The following is a 22,486-nucleotide window of genomic DNA, read 5'->3' as shown; positions in this document are numbered from 1 at the left end:
AAATGCTGTACACACCATGTTTTCTTTGTTTTCCCCCCCAAAAGAGCAAATTTTCAAACAAATAACTATACATTGGCATGTGTGTCCCAAATGTCAGGAATGAAATGCTAAGGAAATTCTTTCTAACATCTGCGAGTGATTTTGTACAATACGTCATTGCTCCTATGCATTCACCTTAAAGAAGAAAGATCAGAGTGGAGTAACTATACATCCAAATGCAGTAATAACTTTTCTCTCCTATTAAGCATGATCTGAAACCCACTAATTATTTCCAGAGGGAACTTCTCTCCTAACACTTTATTCCTGAGTGCAGTTTCTGGCAGTAACACAAGCAGGAAAGTCTATGATTAAAAGAACCCTCCTCAAATGAAGAATTCCAAGCATAAGAAACCATAACGTACCTAGTGGGGATGTCATATTTCAGTTATGCTGCTCCTACCATCTTCCAATGAAACACAAGAACACTCGATATTCCCCCAAAGACTGCAAATGGGGCCTTTTAAAATTTCTAGGATCTTGGAACAAGCACATACAAACTTCGCACATGGGTGAATGCACATAAATTGGGTTTGTGAAAAACACTACCAGAGATACAATATCTTCAAATTGAAAATACCAAGGAAGAGATTTTATTCAACTCAATCTATAACATTAGTCAAAGGCAACTGACAGTTTTACAAGTGCTTAATCTGAAACTCTTTGTTAGTGAAACCTAGTACTAGAAAAAAAGAGGCTCACTTTCCCCTCCCTTCTCCCCAAATCCATCTCTTTTAGCTCTGTCAAATAACTGGCTCCAAATGTGTTTGTTCCGCTTCTCTCTTTGTTTTTCCCAAAAGGGAAAAATTAATGGTCAAGTGGGTTTAATTTTTAAATTGGTACAAGAGTTTTAAACACACTGTACCAAAAAAAAAAAAAAGTGCAAATGGAATGCTCTTGAAAATGGTTACACATTAAACACACATCTTATGACCCAGGTCTCTACTAAGGCAAGTTCTTAAGTTCTATGGAGGTCAGAAGTTTAGTTTATTCAGCAAGAATAACTCTATTAACAGCTCCTTCTCCTTGTCACCACAGTAAACATCCACACATTCCAAATCCTGGAGGATGTGAGGCAATTCAGAGGAGGCTGGAGCTGTGGAAGACTCCACTACTTTGCCTGAGAAGCTTCTAAAACTGTCTACCAGCCATCTGAAGGAAGTCACCCACAGGGATTCAGGGATCACAGAGCATCAGAGAAGGCACAGTGGACTCAGGAGACGGATTTTCAGAGAATGGCAAGGAACTGGGGAGGCTTTATGCATATCAGTTCTAAATACTAATGATGATAAAAGCCCAGAGCATCAGAATTTCTAATCAACATATATACTATTGTTTTCAAACACAGATTTTCTTTTTTTTCTAAATAATCCCATCTTTTACTAAAGTGAAAGTGAAGTCACTCAGTCGTGTCCGACTTTTTGCGACCCCATGGACGATGGAATTTTCCAGGCAAGAGAACCAGAGGCACCGAACTGGGTTCCCGTTTCCTTCTCCAGGGGATCTTCCTGACTCAGGGATCAAACCCAGGTCTCCCGCATTGCAGGCAAACGCTTTACCCGCTGAACCACCAGGGAAGCCCATCTTTTACTAAAGGCCAAGGTTAAAGGTAAAAAATCAGCAGACTCCTAAACAAAGTGAAAAAAACAAACAAACCACCTAAACTTAGAGCTGTTTCAGAACCACAAAAACCTTCTGGATTTTTAATTTAATTTTACAGCATCTACCATGCAGGAAGGTCACACTGCAGGAACCTGTCCTACCCCACACTGAAATAAATAAAATCATGATGCACCATAAACTGACAGGCGCCAAGTCACAGCTAGGAAAGTGGAAGACAGTGCTTCATCCTAAGGAGTCAGTTATCCAAGTACAAGACAATCTGACTTTCAACTTGATGTAAATTAATCCTTACTCTTTTCAAATCTGTTTTATACCTGAAAATCAGCACCTCCACTAATTAATCTTAATAACGTATTGAAGTCTTTTCTACATTTTCTCATGGAGATGCCAGTCTGCAGCCCTTATCCATCACTTCTGCTCTAGGAAAAAAAAAAAATCTAAGGGAAGATCAACTATGCACAACCCAGAGGCAAGGAAGGAGAAGCCAGCTCCCCACGTGGACCCCCTGCACTGGGCGGGGTCTGAACAGACAAGCAAGTGACAGGTTTAATTCCAGCTCCTCTGACACCGATTCCTCACAATGTGGTTGTGGTAGTACTGATTTAAGTGGCTTTCCAGTTTAAGGTACAAAGAGGGAGAAGACACAAAACCTCCCATGTTTCTAAAACCAAGAGTAAATTTTAACTGTCAGTTCTGTTTGAGCAAATAAGTGAGCTCTCCGGATCTGCTGCTTTCATGCCCTCTCATGGCTGCTTCCTATAGAATCCAACCTTGATTTTTCCTTACTGATGCTATCTACCAAATTTTCTGTCTAATGAGGAAATCCATCCTACAAGAAGAGTAAATTCAATGTAATATGTAGAATCCAAAGATTTTCCTTAGAAGCTTTGTTTTGCCGTCTTGAAACAGCCTGAGCTATTTTTTTTGCCTTCTCACAGTTATGCTTGTTTTCAGTCATTTTTACTCTCATTCCCTAGTTGGTCACCATTCTTAACTATTTTCTCCCAAGCATTTCTTTCCCAACAATTACCCCCAATATATCGTCCTTTCCCATCCACTCAACCTCTTCGGCATGTATTTAATTTCTTCTCCTTTGAGTTTCAGCCCCCAGTTCTCCCTCTTGACACAGAGGAATCTATTGATTTTGCATCTCAGGTCCTTCTTGCTACCTTTATCCTTGCTCTGAACTCCTCTCCTAAAAGACAGTGATACTGATAAGGGTCATCTCCTCACTCTTGACCAATCTAGCTCAGAGGGAAAATGTTCCCCTATGTTTTTTACTTTCCTTTGGTCCCCTGGTGTACCCTGGGGCATGCTTCCTCCCCTTCTTCCCCACGGCAAGAAGCACTCCGCAATGGAGCAGTGGAGCTCTCTCCTTCATATTTAGTTTGTATTAATTATCTACTGGCCTCTGTCAAGGACACTGGCCATATGAAACATGCTGTACTTGATGATCATGTACTATGAGATGTGGCCAACCATGTGTGGATCCACTGTCAGTATGACACATATCTGATGTGTACTTCCAGCAGGAATGAGAGATTCACCCAATCTATTTCTCTTGCACCTTGGGTCTCATGACTAATGGACAGCACTTGCCAGAGTGCCTGCTGCTGAACTGGTGGACCAGGAAGGTGCTATGTCTCCAGCCACAGAAAAGAAATGACTGACTCAACTGCAGCTCACACCTTGGACCTTGGCTTCATTAACTGTGAGCAACAACTGGCCACCATCAATTCACAGCAATGGCCCTTGCTAAATGTAGGAACACTGGCTCGATTCAGAAGGTAACTATAAGCCTCAACAACACAAAAACAATCACCTCAAGACAGATCAGTTGGCAAACCAAGAACAAAATGAACTGGAGATCTGTTGCCCGTTCTAATTTTCATGATACCTCCTAGGAGAAAGGGTAACCTTCACTCTGCTTCTCAGAGTCCTTCCAAGTTAAAGCACTTAAAGTGGAAAACCACTTAGACAGACACCAGACTGCTCCTGAATGAATGTAAAAGCAGTCATGAACAAGACAGAAACACAGCTCTTGTTTCAACAAAAATCAAGAGCGCATCGAAACCACTTTTCTTTCCTCTCTGAATACCACAAAGCAAATCCCCATTACAGGTAGACACAGAGACATCACCGGGAAGAGGACATGAGGAGATAGATAAAAATAAATTGTATTTACCTTCTTCCGTTTCATGCCACACGATCCCTTCCAAATTCACACTGGTTCCGGGTTCACAGGGCCCAAGACACTCTGGCTCTGTCACTACGCCAACTTCACACGTATTGACACCCACGGAACGAGTCCGAACCAAGAGCTGTTCAACCGGTGCTGCAATATTGGATGAAGATGGGGGAAAGTAGGAGGGCAGAAGCTGAGGCGTGAGACTGCTGGCAATCGGCGGCGGAGGTGCTGGCACTGTAAACAGGGGGTCAACCTGAAAGACAGACAGGCTTACTGCAGCGGCGCTACGTGCTTGCGGCTCTTTTCAATGCAATCTGTTTACATCACTTCCAGAATACATCACCATTCCAAATTCTATTTGCAATTATAATATGCTTTGAGTGTGCTTTTAATGGTGCCAAAATACAAAGTAGAAGAGAAATAAGCATTTTCATTTTTCACGACATACACAGTAAACACTGGAGTTCTAGCTTCTTGGGTTACAGACAGGCCTTTGGGGTCCTTATAAATTCACCAATTGACAATCTTTAGCCTCAAGAGACGTGAAGGAAATATGCTTTGCAAAATGAAGACTATTTCCCACTTGTCATGAAACTGTATTTTCAACATAACAATATTTTCCAAAAGTGAAACTCCAATAAATATCCATATAGGCATCACTGGACATTTAAGCATAAGAGATGGATTAAAATTGTTTTCAAAGTACTTTATAAACCATAATGAATTCAATCACTACTAAAATAGATTAACTTACTCTGCCAAACATATAAAATCATAAACTTGATTACACACACAGAAACACAGAAACTGGATATTATTAGCATATATTAGGCATCAACTTTTAACTAACTGTTCTACTGCAAAGTTTGACAGCATTCATAGAAATGGAGAAATACCCAGAAATGCATGTGCTCAACAGAATCTGAGCTCCTCCATGCACAAGTCCTTTAGTGCTTCAGCCTGTAAAGATCCCTGATGATTCTGATCAGGACTTAGCAACTCCATGTTCAGGAAAGAGAAATGTCAGCCAAAACAAGATCCTGTGGTGCAACTGCTCCCTTGCACCCCAGTCCTGAGGACAACAGCAAAGATGTTCTTCACCATAAAAAATGTAGGAGTCAGGCCACTAATGAAGCCAAAAGCTACATACGTACTAAGTAGGTAGGTCTCCAACAGACTCATCCATTCCTTCCACCCATTGTAACAACTGTTGTGACTGCTACAGAAAAGCTCTGTCCCTGCTGACAGGTTGTCACATGTAAAGAGCCAAACGCACAACATCTCTGCATAGGATTCCAGATCACCTGTGTCCTCAGGCTGCATAGAGATGCCACTGACATACAAGAGATGATACTTGATATGTCTTATCAGTTGGATTGACATGGGAGATGTGTAAAAAGGATACAGAGAAAGCTCTTCTGGTAAAATCCCATCTTAGTCTGTTCATATATTCTCAGTTAACACTTGTAAGAAATCAACATTTTATACAGACATAATAGTGCATAGTCTTTGTTCTTTTTAAAAAAAAAACACATACACAGAGTGTTTTTCAAGAGAAGTCATATGAGGAAGTGTGCTCCTCCTTCAACAGCTGAAGCAGTCATCTGTGTGGGCTTCTTGTTCATATGACTGGAGGAACTATTTCTACAGTTTGCATTTCACTAAAATGATACAGCGACGTTCACTTGCCTGAGTGATCCAAGATGCAACAGAACAGCCCTTCATCCAACTGCACACTAAAGAAAGTTAATTTCCTGCTCTCCAAGCTGCCATAAAACTCCTTTTGCTCCATGCTTTTTATTGTTCTTCATTCTTGATCACAGAGCCCGAGAAAGGAAAGCATTTAACAGCCCCAAGCCCCAGATCTGGTGATTTATGCTTTCGTGTAAATGCAGCTTAATGTGGATCAAAGTTCGCACTGATAGTTTCTATTTTAAAACTGAGCTGACAAATGAAGAAAAGGGTTCAGAGGAAGAAAATTTAAGGGGGGTGGGGGAAGCCAGTGCAACCCTGTAGTCTTTATTACAACTAAAGGACTGCATGAGACTGAAGTCACTTTCTAGAATTTAAAGAAGAAAAAAAAAACCAAAGAAAATTATAAACCAGTTACTGCACATTTTTTTGTGTGATTCCCAACAAACTCTTAATTTGTATAGTTAGTTGTAAATTGACTGTAATTTGGTGCGACACATATAAAAAACTGAAAAAACAAAATGGAACAACATTCTCAAAATAGTCTTCCTATCCTTGATCGACAGCATACATTAATTCTAAAAGAACAAATACAGCTTCAGTTAAATAAACAAGGTTGAATAAAATAAAAGAGGTGCGGTGTCTCGGAGAGTACCAACTCTCTAATTTTGAAGCTTAGGATGCGTGGAAAAACATGTACAAAAGAAGTTGTTGGGATTGGGTGAGTGGACAACAAGACTTTGGCCCCACTCCCACGCTAAGTAAGCCTGTGACTTGTGAGAGCCATTTAACCTCACTGAGGCCCATGTTCTTCAACTGGAAAATGTATTTTCTTGCCTTCTAATAGTGATGATGAATCCTATCACAACACAATTTCTAGATTAAATCTCTATTTCTGTATAACTCTGCTTATGAATATATTTGCATGGAGATACATACATACTCACATACTCTTTAGGATATTTATGTAATTCCAAAGATGAAGCTTCTAAAGAATCTAGATGGCTTGACGGGAGAGGCTACGGTATCCTAGGCCTACTGGCAAGTTAACTGTGTTTATTTCCATTAACACAATTCAAAAGCAATGAAAAGAGTTCAGCTGATGATACATATAGAAGGGACCTTGGAGCCCTGTGCACACTTGTTTTAAAATGAGAAAACTAAGATTCAAAGAAGTTTGACTATAAATATGAACATAATCATAAAAGTCCCCCAATGTAATAACAGTCTAAAACTCTTAAACTTGACAGGAAAACTCAACAGGTTATATTGTTTTATAGGTTAAGCTCTTTGACTTACACAAGTAAATTTCTCTAGGTTTTTCCACTGAACTCGCTTCCTCAATGCAGCTCAAAACCCCCATTCCCTTAGGTCTCGATTATCATTATGAGAGTAGAAAAGCAAACTTTTCTCCCTTGAGATTTCAGGATTTGGAGTGGAAACCTAAGACCATCCATGAGGTATACCAAGGGCCCTGCTCTCCCAGAGCTTACCAACTGAAAGGGGGTGGGGAATTACAGCCACTCTCAGAGGAGTTTTAGCTGGCAGGTATGCCAGTTTTAAAAACATTTTCTTTTTGCCAACACAAAAAATTAAGGAGAAGTCTGAATTTCCACTCTCTCGTACGTAATAATTGGATCATGCGCTATGCTGGGCCCACACTGCTCATGGCATCAACTGACAAGGCTGAGCTTCCCTCAGCCTGCAGTGACCTGCCCAGGCATAAGCCGCTGAGTTTGCATTTCCAGCTTTTTGAGACAACCACAGAATGTTCTAGCTAGGAGGTCATCTAAGCCAGCATACTCACTCTAGAGAAAACCGGGGCCCGTATCTGTGCAAGGGCAATAATTTATCTCTAGTGGCAGCCCAGGTGAACATAGGAGAGCAGCATTCTCTAAGAAGGACCTTTATAAAGGAGGTTCAACATACACTGGGAGGTGAAAGAGGCATGGGGGAAATAATTTAGAGTATGGTCATCTCTTTGCACTAGTGAACACCCCCAGCGGGACGTGTTCTCCCAAAAAACGAATTGGTTCTTGTGTTATTTCATGGTGTCTAATACACAGCCATGAGAGGCTACACACAGGCAGGGTTTTGAAAGTTGTTTTTGCCTTATACAAAAGGTCAACTCTCACTGTCCCCTGATTTCTCAGGTCATTCATTCACTCCTACACTGAAACACAATTTCTTCACCCAGTGAGGCTCTTTAAGAGCAGCAACAGTTCCTACGAGTGTCTGGAAAGGAGGCAATGTACACTTGGACTTGGGTAATGACAAACCTCAGGCTGTTCTGGGTTCAAATTCTGACCCTGGAGGTACTTGCTTGTGTGGGATTCTGAGCAAATGACCTTGCTATTCTAGGGTTCAGTGTCCGGATCTAAGAAATGGGAGTACGAATAATGATTATCCACATAGGGTCACAGTGAAGACTCAATGAGATAACTCATGCCCAGTCAAAGCTTGGCATGGCACTTAGTTCAGTAAACAATGGCTTAGGAAAAGAAAAAAAAAGTCCCTGGTCTGATATTACAGTTCTCTAACCCTGCATGCACTCTTACAAAGCTCCTTTTTATATCCTACTATGTTTAACATAAATCTATAATCCTCTCCAAATGCATGGTTAAGTGCGGTTAAAGTGTGTTAAAAGTAGAAGAAAAAGGGCTTAACCCTGAGAAGCTCAGCCTGAGGAAATACTGCTCTTTTCATACACTGGCACCTGGCAGTCGTCCACCGGCTTAATCCAGCCCCGTTTTACAGCAGGCCCTGATGAGTCCTCCACTTCTGCAGAATCTCCTTCCACTCATCTCTTGCTGGACCTCTTTTTTTTTTTTTGTGCTATGCTCCCCTCAAAGTTTCCTTTTATTTACCTCAAATTGATCACATGTCCACCCAATAAATAATCACTAACACACCTGCTATGTGCCAGGTGCCACAACAAGAGTGGGCAAGACTGCAGCAATAATCAAACAGTCATACAAATCCAGCAAAATTGCAAGTGTCGCTGCAGCACTTCACATAAGGGGTTATCCAGGGTGACCTGAGTGTGAAAACCAGCATGTAGAAGACAGTGCGGGGCAGAGATCAGCCTCTGTAGCCGGAGTCCATGTCAACCTTTAGCAACCGATCCCCGGGCAAGTAGCCTGATCTTTCTGGGACTCAGTAGTTTCATCTGTAAAATGGAAACAACACCTGACTACTAAGGTGACTAGCACGCAAGATCACACAAAACAACGTTAGCCCAGGGCATGCGGTACGGAATAGCCCTCAATAAATAAATGCTACTGCCATCATCAATATGATTATTATTATCACAAACATACCTGAGACCTGAACTGAAAAGAAAATGCTAGGTGGTTCAGACCTTTAAAAGTCAAATGCTAGGATTTGCTACTCAGAGTAGCAGTTATATATACCTTTCAGGAGGGACATACCCTAAAAGAGTATTCCTACCATCTTCCATTTAAAAATTGATAGGGAATTATTAGTCAAATGATACCAATGGAATAAAAGAGGAGGAGGGAGAACTGGTTGGTTTTAGCGATGGTTCGTTTGTCAAAGCTCTTTTCTGTTATCCTGATGGAACACTGACGGGACACTGATGTAATCTACTAGAGCCTGAAAGAGGAAAGCAGTCATCTCCACTGGAAGAAAAAAAAAAGACCCATAAGTCTAACAGCTGGTGGTGGCAGCCTGTCAAACTGAGGAAAGTTAATGTCAAGAACAGACGCGCGGCAGTCTCTCACTGTTATTTTTGCATGATTATTCCCAGGTGTTGGTGCACATTGAGCAGTAGCCTGGCTATTTATTACTCGAGAGAGCCTCAGCGCATGGGAGTGGGGGAGCAGAGAGGGGAGAGAGAGGCGGGGAAGAAAAGGTTATTTACACAGATAGCGGCACTTAGGGTGAGTAATCAGAGGACGGGGCAGGGGGGCGGGGGGGGGGAATAGTCTGCAGAGAGATCCTGGCAATATTTTCTCTGTTCACCTTATTTTAAGAGCTTCCTGAGTGCTGACGAGCAAGGAAGGCTCCATGCTGGAGCGTGGCGGGCAGCGGCTCTGCACCACTCGGGCACGGACTGTGGCCGCTGGTGACGGCTTCCAGCAGCTGGAAACTGACAGGTGAGCAGAGGCGCCTGGGCAGCGCTGAGCCGACAAAGGGACGGGCCGGTTGGCTCTACTGCGGGGATGGCAAGGGCTCCCAGGCAGACGGGAAGTTCACCAGCAGGAAACGGGCAAGCCTCAAGGAAAGGTTCCTTCCCTCACCCCGGGGCAGGTCTGAACCTTCACTGGGGAACTTGCCTGGGTTTCTTCCATCTGTTGCCACAAATCTCCATGCTCATCTTGCTCTTAAACCCCTCAATCCTGGGATTCTCGGGTCGCCAACAACCAGAGCGGGAATGGTGTTTTATTTTGTTCAGAGTCAATATTTTTACATTCTGTGAGCACACCGGGGCACACTTACTTAATGCTCACGTTTTCTCCATATCCTGGTATTTGGCTGTTTTATGAGATTGCCCACAGTCACCTCTTTAATTTAAAAAGCATTAGACAGAGACGGCACTCCATGTAAGGGAAATCACAGCTCTTTAAAGGTGACCACTGGCGCAGTCCATCACTTTGCATTTTAACTACCCTTTCTGCCAGCCATCGTTGCTTCATTAGTAAAGCAAGGGAAGCTTAAAAAATGGTTTCCTTAAGCACCAATCTTTTCCCCAAAACGATTCGTCAAGGGTGAATTTTCATCCTTGTAGGACAAAATTGGAACAACTGCATTTCAGTATTCCTAATTCTGTCTTTCCTACATGTAGTGTAGGCTTTTCCTTCTAGAAACCATGATCAGGGCAAAGCACGCTCTACAGTTTGCTGCCAAACAACAGGGGCAAACTCCTTCTAAAGGCCTACTGTACACCAGGCCCCAGATGTTTTCTATCTCCTCTGACACTCATAACATCCCCATTTTATAGAAACAGAAACTGAAAATCTCAGCGAATGAGCTACTTACCCAGAGAGCTGAAATTCAAAGCCAAACCTCTCTGACTTCAAAGTCTGTGGGCTTTCTTGTAAAACTAGGAACAGTATCAGTCACTCCTATTTAACACTTATTACACAGGAGGGCTGATACTGTGTATTCCCTCATTCAGTCTTCACAAGGTTGTGACTGAGAGTGCTTAACAGATGAGGAATAAGGAACTTAAACTGAAAAGGTCACTTAGGGTCAGTGGCTGAGCCAGAATTTGAACTCACAGTGATCAAACAGCAAAAGAAACTCTTGTCAACGTAAAAGAGAGCAAAAGGTAGAAAGAGACCTACCTCCCCGGGTAATTTCTGACCCTTTTCTGCATGCTAGAAGCCATGCATCTGATTATTTCCTCAACTCCTAGTTCAGGATGGTGCATCTTGGTGTGCCCGAGCAAATACCGCAATTCCTTCAGAAACCTCAACCACAAGACCTTGCAGAGACCATAGCTCAGGTTTTGTTTTGCTGTTGCTATTGTTTTAAATCATCCGACTTCAAAAGCAAGAGCTATGTACAATGACTGGGAATCACCCTATTATTTTCACTTTCTCATTCCTAGGTATAAAGACCAGAGACCAAATCAAAAGTCAAAGTTCTAGCTGACCGCATGCTTTTAAAGGCTTAGCCGCTGAACAGGTAGGTAGGGCTCAGCCTCAGGATGGACCAGGGCTCCAGTTCCAAGGCCAGTGGGGTCAAGATGGATGCTTCCGTCTCCACCCAGGACTCCAGCCCTGCTGAAGTCACAGAATGCCAGCCCAGGGTCTCTGTGACGCTGCGTGGGGATGGTGGTCAAGGGAAGGTCGCTGACTGTTAAGTGTATTATTCAAGGAGCAACTCCATGTGCAGGTCACAAAGCAGGGGCACAGACAGGCCAGCCACAGGTGTAAACGATATTTTAAACAACAGTGACGACTTTTAACTTCATGCTCTAGCCGTGACAATTTTTCAAAGCAAAAGACAAGGTACTGAGTATGGAAAGACAGCATAGAATTAAACTACCCTGGACCTGGTGTCTTAAGCTTTTGGTTGTTTGAAGCCAAATCAAAATCTCCCCTACAAGGCCCTCCCCCAAGCTGTCCTAGGTTCCCTGGGAAAATGAAGTCGGTGGAGGTAAAGGGGACATAGGGACTCAGCCTTGGGTACTTTTCACCAACCACAGCAGCTGTTACACACTCAGCCTCATCTGTGTTGTCGGGGGAGGGAAGGGAACCAATCCTGTCTTATTCCTGAGCCACAGATTCTTCATCTGTTTTAAAAGTGTCGGTGACACTACTCAGCAACCTAAGCACGTTTTAAATAGCAGTAAATGACCAGTGTTTTTCTATCTTGTGCATAAGGCTTCTCTGATTTCCTCTCATCCTGCCTACTTCCAAAGGCACCTTAAAAAACAAAATTAAGCCACAAAGAAAGGAGGTAGTGGTAAAAGTACTTTAAAAAAAAAAGTCTTCTTGGATTAATCCTTTTCCCTTTATTTTGTACAAAACTAAACCCCTGTGTATACCTCAGATATGCAGATGACACCACCCTTATGGCAGAAAGTGAAGAACTAAAGAGCCTCTTGATGAAAGTGAAAGAGGAGAGTGAAAAAGTTGGCTTAAAACTCAACATTCAGAAACCGAAGATCATGGCATACGGTCCCATCACTTCATGGCAAATAGATGGGGAAGCAGTGGAAATAATGGCTGACTTTATTTTTGGGGGGCTCCAGAAATCACTGCAGATGGTGACTGCAGCCATGAAATTAAAAGATGCTTGCTCCTTGGAAGAAAAGTTATGAGCAACCTAGACAGCATATTAAAAAGCAGAGACATTACTCTACCAACAAAGGTCCATCTAGTCAAAGGTATGGTTTTTCCAGTAGTCATGTATGGATGTGAGTACTGGACTATAAAGAAAGCTGAGCGCCAAAGAATTCATGCTTTTGAACTGTGGTGTTGGAGAAGACTCTTCTCCACTTGCACTTGCACTGCAAGGAGACCCAACCATTCAATCCTAAAGTAAATCGGTCCTGAATATTCATTGGAAGGACTGATGCTGAAGCTGAAACTCCAACACTCTGGCCACCTGATGCGAAGAACTGACTCATTTGAAAAGACCCTGATGCTGGGAAAGACTGAAGGCAGGAGAAGGGGACGACAGAGGATGAGATGGTTGGATGGCATCGCCAACTCAATGGACACAAGTTTGTGTAAGCTTCGGGGGTTGGTGATGGACAAGGAAGCCTGGCATGCTGCAGTCCATGGAGTCACAAAGAGTCGGACATGACTCAGCAACTGAACTGAACTGAAACCCCTGTAAAGTTCCACATCAATTCCATTTCTTGCAATTAGATCTAATTGCAGGCCCTTGGTCCTGAAGAGTGGAATTTTTAAAAAAGAAGCCCAGAGGTGAAACTCTGGATTTTGCTTCACGTGGGTGCACCTGCATCAGTGAGCAAATCAACTTCAAAACCCCTGATTATTGAGTATCTCCGCAGATAACTGGCCATTAAAGCATTGCCTGTCTTCACATGACCCCAATTTCTCCTTGAAATTAATAAAAGGTTCAAAGTCTCTAATCCTCAACTATCTCAGGACACACACATGATTCAATGAAGGGAGAAAGGAGGGGAAATGAAAGAAAGAAAAGCCTGTTGGGAGTGGGGGGAGGGGTGATAATCACCTTATTCCTAATCCTCTAACCAACAGCACTTCTTTATAGTAGAAAATCTCACCTGCAACCACCGAAACATAGTCTTTTCAAGGAATATTTTGGACATTTAAACTATAAACACAATACATGCTGGTCATAACAAGTTCAATGGCAAAGAGTCAAACCTTATGAGAACTAAGATGCTTCATGGAAAGAGTCAAACCCCCTTTCCACAGCAGGGTGGGCCAGTTGTCACTTCTTGCCCTACATACTATTTTGGTACCATTCCCTCCCTCCCTGAAAAAACTAAAGACTACTCACATAAATTCAGGTCTAGGACACTCAACATCAACCTCTTATCTCTCATCCTTCCTTTCATAACTCTCAAACACTGACTCAAAGGAGCCATCACTCTCTTAACACAAGCTTTAAAATTTTAATTTCGTATCAGATCAAACTCAGTAAAGCTCTCCATAGCTCATCACAGAGATGGACAGTTACAGACAGAAAGAAATCATGCCGCTCCCCAGCCATCTTCATACCCATCTTTAAGGACACCCTGCAGGCATTTTTTTTTTAACATCCATTCTTATTTTGGCTCTATGGAAAGGCAAGAGTGGCCTTTCTCATCTGATTCTGTAGACAAAAGAAACTAAATTCTTAAGAGGTAAGTGGCTCAGTGGTAAAGAATTTGTCCATCAGTGCAGGAGATATGGGTTCGATCCCTGGGTCGGGAAGATGCCCAGAAGGAGGAAATGGCAACATGCTCCAGTATTCTTGACAGGAAAATTCCATGGGCAGAGAAGTCTGGCGGGCCACAGTCCATGGGGCCACAAAGATTCAGACCCAACGGAACACAATAGCACACAGCAAGGTCAGGAGCCAAAGAGGCCACAGGCTGTCCCAGTGAGGGCTGCTGTGCCCTCCACCAAGCTCTGTACCGTAACTCAGACTTTCAAAGTTCTCTTCTCACACAACCTTCCCCACCCCCACAAAAGAGTTTCCCACAGGCCCAGAGTTCTGTTTTCCCTCCTGAGAACAGAGCAGACTTTAAAAGCCCAACAGGTCATTCTCCAAGGAGAGCCTCTCTTCTAACAGTTTCCTACGTAGGCATTCTTCTAGAAATTTAATCCATATAAAAAAATGCAGGGCGATGGGGAAGAATCGGTTTTCATTTTATAGCCTCTGTGTTTGCATGAATTTTAGTATGAACATGTACTACTTTCACAATTTTTTAAAAAAATTTTAATAAAAAGATGCTAAGCCATTTCATTCAGAATGGAAGGAAACAAATGCTAATGCAGGAGGTAGAGGGCCCAGGATTGAGACTACGATTTCAACTCCTTGTGTAAAGGTACTGAAATTAATAAGCCAAGGTGGCGCTGGGACCAACTGCGTGTGCAGGGAGGCGGTGTATTGACCCTGTGTCCTCCGCTTTACAAGGGCTGCTGACTGAAGCCCCCTCACCATTGGGGAAGTTGTTTCCTCATCTAAAAAGTTTTTGCTAGGTGCTACTATTTGCATGAGCCTGGAGGGCCCTTGAGGCTGCGGGGCAGACCAGCAGTGGCCACAGAGTAGCCTGGGGTCAGCCAGGCTCAGAACATCGTGGGAGCCACCAAGGGCTGCGGTAGGGAGGGTGCAAGGTGGATCTAAAGGAACTTCAGGCATAAGGTTGGGCAAGGGTGGGAGGCATGGACAGAGATGAGCCACGCTGGACAGCACCGTGAGTTTAGGAGCTTAGGGGGTGGGTCAGGAGGAAGACAGAACATCAAGCCTGGAGAAACAGAGGGCTCATGAAGAGCGCAGGGCAGACTAAGAACGTTGGGGGATGACTGCAAAGGTAGAAGAGCGTGCTGAGGATATTAAAGCCGGGGCATGGGAGGATGGATAGTTTCTCTGGCAAAACCGAAGCTGTGGGAGAACAGATGTGAGCGGGTTGAAACTGGAGGAAGGAAGGAGGGCAGCTGAAGCCACTGGAGTCCTTCACGGAAGAGGCGGCAGATGTGCTGGGGGTGGGGGAAGAGAGGAAACTCAAATGCCAGCCCCAGGTTTCTGTGTGAGCGGGCAAGGGCATCGTTCTCTGGGATGGGGAGGATGGGTGGAGGGTGGTGGGGTGATGTTGATCATGTGGAGGGACAGAATGGTGTAGAGCTCAAGAGAATTATCTAGACTACAGAGGGGTCACTGGCAGAGAGAAAGCGATGAAGCCAGCAGAGGGGACAAGACGACTCAGGGAGCCTGTGAAAAGTGCAAAGAGAAGGGGCAACAACATTTCTCCCTGACATCAATGTGGAGTAAGAGAGGAGGAGGCGTGGCTGTTGAGGTTGCAGCAAACCAGGAGAGAGCTGAGTGACCACAACCAAACGAAGAGAGGCCCCAAGGTCACCGTGGTCTGGGAGGTCTGGTGGCTGACACCACAGGGCAGTCAAGGGAAGATGGACTGCGGATCTCTGGGGAGCTGGTTGAGGGTCCCTCCCTTCCCTCTACCCACTGGAGGAGCAAGACTGCTAGCTTTTTAAAGGCAAGCCCTGAGTTTCACTCTGACAGCTACTGGCAGCCCCAGAGAGTGGCCCCTACACCCTCCGGAACCTTCTGTTTCAATCCAAGTGAAGAAATAATGACTCGACACCATGGCTGCAGCCACTTTTCCTCCATCAGATGACTTGATCCGTGAGAACCCAGACTTCCCCCTCCAAATGCCAGTTCCTGCAGCCCTTCTGTGTCACCAGCAGCCAAGGTAAAGAGGCCTGCACTTCAAGAGATGATCACAAAACCAGTAGTCATCTTGAATATGCTTTTTCAGACTGCCTCCACCGGATGCTACCCTACCCAGAGTGGTGTCCTACACGGTCCAAGGCTCATTCCCTTGAGAATCAGTGCTGGACCCTAAATAGAGATAAACTCACTCATATTCCTTTCTATCTTCCTACACTAGTACCCTAAAATCATGTCCCCCTCATTCTCTACGTTCCTGTTCCCTGCCCGCAATCCCAATTCCCCCCCACTCCCCTTTCCTCCCATGTGAATGCCTTGCCTTTCCAGTCTCCAGGGAATTAGCCTCTACAAAGGGAAGAATATCAGCAGTTTACCCTGCTTGGGATGGCTTTGGTCCAGTCTAGTTCAAGGGTCAGCAAACAAAGACCAGAGGGCCAAATCTGGCCCAACTGCCACTATCTTGTACACCCCCACAAGCTAAGCATGTTTTTTACAAATGATGTTTTACAATCAGTTTAATGATAGCACCCACTAACTCTGAACCCACAGTAAGTGAAATATTATCACCACCCCCCATAAAAAGAGAATTCCATTCTTCTAATTAGTAGACCTGTATTACAAAGTGCACTCAATTACTATCATTAGATTTTAATTTTTATCAACTGAAAAAAAGTCCGTAGAGACTGTTTACTCTCCCTGGTCATATCAGGACCTAGATACTACCCATGATACTGCATCTGGTTCCACAAAGTTAAAATATGTACTATGGACTCTCTACAGAAAAAGTTTGCTGGTCCCTGCTCTAGTTTAATGGGAAGTGTTAATCCTTTAAGTAGTTCATTTAGGTTCACCAGTAGACTCTAATAAATGTTACCAGGGAGAGGAAGAGAGGATGGGATGGGGGGTGGGGGGTGTTGAAAAAGAGCAGGAAGGAAGAGAAAAAAAGAAGCTGGGAAAAGTATACGAATACAATGAAGTAAGCACACAGATTCATTTATGAATGAGGCAAAAAGGAAAAAAAAAATTTAATGCACTACTATACTTATCTCTCCCACCAAAAATCAGGAATCCCAGCCCACAAAAGAGACAGGAGGTATACTTCAATTCTAACTTAAGCAGTCATGACTTTAAAAACTCAATAAATATTTATCGAGTATCTCTCTATTATGACAGCTTGGCACTAATATAAGGATAACCAAGACAGCTAAGATTCCTACCTAGACAGAGCTTACACACAAGTCAAGTTTTTTTGAAATAACAACATTGTTGATAAATTATACCTCTCTATTCCTACAAGAATGGAGGAATGTTAAAAATCCCACATAACTGTAACATGTTTTTGGTCACATTTTTAATCTTAAAGCTAGGATATTTTAGCTTAACTTCCTCTTAAATGAATGAATAAGATGAAATTATCATTATCAAATACATTTGGCTGGGAGCTAGAAATGAATCAAGCAATCCCAGAAATCTGAGTTCTCTATGCAGAAGCCTAGTAATGAATGGTTCAACTAAGACTGTCGGTTCCAGAAGCTACTTCTCACAGAGTATCACAACAGACAGGTCAACATCTCATGCCAAGCATCCCACTAACACTTCTGAAGTCGGTAAGAGCTTGCATATTAGACAAGTCTCTGTATTTAACTCTCAGATCATTTACAAACTAGTAGCATAGTCTTACAATTTCACTGAACTCTGCTAAGCATCAGTTTCCTTACCTATAAAGTAGGAGTCATAGTATATAATGTTATCAACTTGCATTTAATATAATGGACACATGAAATGAGGTCACTCAAATCAAGCCCTTATCATCCCCATCTTGTAGTAAGCCCATACACAGAGTGAGTATTCCCTGTCATCCTCACACACAGTTTCCATCTAAACCTCAAAAGCAATGTTTTCAGGACTTGTTCAATGTGTCACATGCCTCAACCAACACATTAAAAACCCGCTCCTATGGTTTCTGGAAACCAAAGGATGGTTTTTCAAATAAAATGAAAAACTTCAAAACATCTGGAGATATATCTATAGTTGAACATTTACTGTTACTTAGAATCAGGTATATGACTTGATTTTACTGGGGAGGAACAAAGATTTTTCCTCTTCCAGAAACTGGTGTCCTAGAAGGAATCTTAAGTCTAATAATGAAATCAGGATCAGTATTCACAAAATGGCATTAAGAATGCTATTTCACAGAGGGACTTCAAGAATCAAAATAAACTGAAAATGATCTCAAAAGAAAGCACACATATAAATAAGTATGGTCATCTATGTATACTCACTAATCCAGTTTAGTTACTCTCTAGAGTCGAAAAGGGAATGAAGGCTAGTGGGTCATGAGAGAGAGGGTCACATTATCTTAGCATCCAACATCCGCATTTTCAGAATATTTAATTTTACTCTGTGTTTTGTTTTTTCCTGTCAGACCCTGTTCTTCCCATTTCTTGGAGAAACACGGTACGTAGTGCATCTCTTCGCCTCCTGCGAGTGCTCAGGACACTGGCACAGAGCCCACTTGCAGGAGCCGCCAGCCCTGCTCTAGGACACGATTTCTCCTGGTTCTGTTCTTCACTTACTGCATATCCCGCGCTTGATGAGAGTGTGTGAAATGCTGCTCCGACACCTTTCAATCAGCATCTGTCTTTATAACGGTGCCCTTGCTTAGTGCACATGTCACCCACAGCAGCAGTTTAAGGGGCTCTGCGGGACTGGAGAAACCACGCGTTCAGGAGGCCTGCGTGCAGTCGGTAAGAGACCAGTTACACGCCTCATGAAGGTAGTCGGGAGACAGATCTGTAGGTTTGCTTTTCCGCATTCTGACACCATGAGCTAATGAGAATAAGGTTTAGGGGGCCTTGTGCTAATGGGCTTCCCAGGCGGCTCAGTGGGTAAAGCAGTAGCCTACAATGCAGGAGACCTCAGAGATATGGGTTCTATCCCTGGGTTGGGAAGATCCCCTGGAGGAGGGCACGGCGCCCCACTCCAGTCTTCTTGCCTGGAGAATCCCATGGACAGAGGGGCCTGGCGGGCTACAGTCCATGGGTCACAAAGGGTCGCACAGGACTGAAGCCACTGGGCACACGTGTTTTCCTTCAGGACAGATTTCAGATGACTACAAGAAGCTACTAGGACTGATTTCCAGAGGCAATTCACTCAATCTCATACCTGTCAGATAATACCTGCTTTAAATCTTGTTCACATAGAACTGTAAGGAATCAGTTAAAAAAAAAAAAAAAAGGCACATTTTTAGTGGATATGAAGCCAGTGAACAAGAAATTCTTGTATGATGTATCCCCAAACAAATGATGGAGAACATAAAGCACTCTGTGGATGATGGAGCTTTCCATATTTATATTAAAATGTATATTTCTAGTATGCTATCCCTTCATAGTACAGTAAATTTCAGCCAGTTGCTAAACACCTGCAAAGAGAGTTAGCATCAGACTAAGCTAAATTTAAATCCAGTTGATTTGAATTATGATTTAAATCATCAGTCAAGAAGAACTGGTATCTTTTTTAAATTAAAAAATGCATACTTATTTTTGCCATAATGGTAAGCAACAAGCATCATAAAACTCACAGATAACATACATATGCTACTTTTTAAAAAGTTATTTAAATATGATATTAAAAAAACTTTTAAAATATTCTAATTATCTTAATTTTTAATATTACCATCCAGCTCTTACATATGCATACATATTTTATATGCTCAAAGACAGACTCAGTACCTCTTAATAGATTTTTTCACATTTTACAGCTACATTAGAAACTCTAATACTTTTCCTTTACACATCAAGACTAAATGGAAGCATCTGTTTACATCACTGAACGACTATCTTTTCTAAGTGAATCATGAATTTTTTCCCACAGTGCATTAAAATCTAATCATCACAGGGAATTCTCTAGCAGCCCAGTGGTTAGGACTCTCCACTTCCACTGCAGGGAGCACAGGTTCGCTCCCTGATCAGGGAACTGAGATCCTGTATGCCACGCAGAATGCACTCCCTCCCCCCCAAAAAAAGAATTAGAGAATCTATTAATCATAACTAAAACAACTTAAATTGCTTTGTTTAACTTTTTTAAAAGGGCATTTTCCGTAAAACAGTCAACAAGAACCTGCTGTAAGGCACAGGAAATTCTATTCAATGCTCTGTAATAACCTATACACGAAAAGAATCTGAAAAAGAATAGATAAATGTATCACAGAATCACTTTGCTGTATACCTGAAACACAACACAGTAAATCAACTATACTTCAATACAAAATTTAAAAAAGAAAAAGGGTATTTCCTTCAACCACAAATCATTTTAAGATAAGCAGCCTCGGCTCTTTTTAAGTAGCTTTGTTCCTCAATGTCGTGCCAGCCAATGTGCTAAGTCACTTCAGTCCTGTCTGACTCTTTGCGACCCCATGGACTGTAGCCCGCCAGGCTCCGCTGTCCATGGGGCTTCTCCAGGCAAGAATACTGGAGTGGGTTGCCATGCCCTTCTCCAGGGGATCTTCCCGACCCAGGGATTGAACCCGAGTCTCCTGTGAGGAAGGCAGATTCTTGAATGCTGACAAAAGTGAGGACTCGAGTGAGAAACTAGGGAAAAAGTTTTATGTATATAAAATATCAAATAGTATGTAAAAAAGCACATCTATCAAGCAGTTGCTTTAACCAACAACTTTAAGTATCTTTTGAATAATAACTCTGAAGCACTCTGATATCTTATGTGACTTCTGTTCTGTTTTGTTCTAATGGGATGGCGTTGGGGGGATCTGTTTTGGGTAGGCCTGGTACTATGTGTTCTTCAGCCTTCTTATGTGCTAGAATCCTGGTAACTCTTTAAACTTTAACAATTTATTAACAAAACCTCCACTCCCAGTTTTTGCCACATAATTTTATTCTGAATACAAATGGTATAATTTGAAAAAATATCTAACCTCCTGACACACCATAACCGATATAAATGTCTCTCAAAAGCAGTGTGGTTTTTAAAACCAGTTTTTAAAAATCCAGTTCTTAAAATCACAATTATAAATACTCCTTTGAAATCTAATAATTGCTCTCAAAACTTAAGTGAAGATTAATTAACTAATGTTTTAGCAAAAAGACTTTAAGGGGCTCTGGAATAACTCAGCCCCCCAAGGATATGCAAAACAACGGTAGAAATTAGTCTTTCTCTCTCTTTTTTTTTTTAGTTTCACAGATGAGCAAAGTTAGCTCAAGGACATAGGCGTTTATAGCGAAATAAGGGTCCAAGTCTCAGCAGAAGTTCCCAACCTAAGTACCGTGTGTGTGCAACGTGCAACCCGGTTTCATCTCTGCAGAGCCCAGGGTTCTGGGCTGAAAGGGGGCGTTGGGAGTGTGTGTGGCCAGTGAATGTCTCCATACAGGCAGTGAAGGACAGCAGATGGGACTCCTGTGGCTGTTGCCTCTTCCTCTCGTAAACCTTCTTGCTTTCTTGTGCCCTTGTGCAGAGCGGAGTCACGCTGCAAGGCGTGGGGTTAACACACAGAGTGACAGTGAAGCCTCGTAGTTCTAGAGAGCCGACCCCAGCCATGTCACAGTTTGAGATAGGCCCACATGCTGAAGACTTCCTCCCCAGCACCCCTTCCCTTCTTTCAGAGCGCTCCGAGTGGCGTGGCCCCAATCCATGCACCTAAGCGTGAGTATCCAAGGCAAAAACACAACCTGGGACCCCCAACCTGTACCTCTTCCCGCCGAGAGCAGGTAAGCCTTCTCTGCCTGTCGTTCTCCAAGTGCCTGGTTAGAGGAACAAACACGTGCTCTTTCAAGTGCATTAGGAAGTCTAATATTTTGTCAAACAGAAATGAAAAATAAACCTAATCTAAGCTGTCATAGAATTGTGAGATGCCTCTGGCAGTTCTATCAAAGTATGGAGACACGTTGGGACTCTTTGAAGAAATGAAACTGCAGTTTATCAAGTGTGATTTATAAGCAACACTGATGTAGCTGGTAGATAACACTGCTGTCTAATCATTAGTAGTCAGACAACAGCCATGTGAACACATCAATTATGGGCCACGGCCAAAAGCCCTTGAGATCTTGGAGATTAACAGCCAATCCTCTGTTTTACAAGCTCACATCAAAAAGAATATTAATAAGAGGAGGGGCAATGTGAAAGCTTGTCAGAGTAATTCAGCCACTAAAACAAGGCATTTTTTTCCCCTTCTCCTCTCTGTTGAATTGGCCCAAGGAAGTAGCTGGCATCAGCTACAAGGTGCAATGCTGCCAATTTCTTGGGAAATGTTTTTCACTAACATATGGGAACTTGTAAGGGTCTGCAAAACTGCTATTTGGTGAAGAAAGACAGGCAAGACTTCATGTTCCTTTTTTAAATACTGGTATAAAACAAACAGGGTCATTATGGAATTAGTGAATTACTTTTAAATTAATATGCATGGAGAAGTAGCCATTGACTTTGACTCTACCCAAACTATCAGAAATTTTCTAAAACCTCACATCATTCTTTGACTTCCACCAGTCAACAGAATTGAATTGAGTAACAACTAGTAAGTATTCTGCACATTAATGAGTTTCTTCAAATCAACATGGTTCTTTCCAAAGTAGGACA

The 22,486-nt window shown here is 42.7% G+C and overlaps 1 protein-coding gene across 4 annotated transcripts in view; it reads right to left on the bottom strand.

Annotated features, from left to right (window-relative positions):
* ZNF608 (zinc finger protein 608) overlaps positions 1–22,486 on the bottom strand; it is a 105,096-nt gene that overhangs the window by 54,411 nt on the left and 28,199 nt on the right. For all 4 annotated transcript variants that reach the window (XM_065918199.1, XM_065918197.1, XM_065918200.1 and 1 more), the window contains one exon: positions 3,845–4,100. In XM_065918199.1, coding sequence (XP_065774271.1) covers positions 3,845–4,100 — 256 coding nt within the window. The remainder of the gene's footprint in view (positions 1–3,844; positions 4,101–22,486) is intronic.

Source organism: Muntiacus reevesi, chromosome 1 (genome assembly GCF_963930625.1).
Source record: "Muntiacus reevesi chromosome 1, mMunRee1.1, whole genome shotgun sequence".
In the NCBI taxonomy this organism is placed as follows: domain Eukaryota; kingdom Metazoa; phylum Chordata; class Mammalia; order Artiodactyla; family Cervidae; genus Muntiacus; species Muntiacus reevesi.
This window is presented reverse-complemented; position numbering and strand designations above follow the sequence as displayed.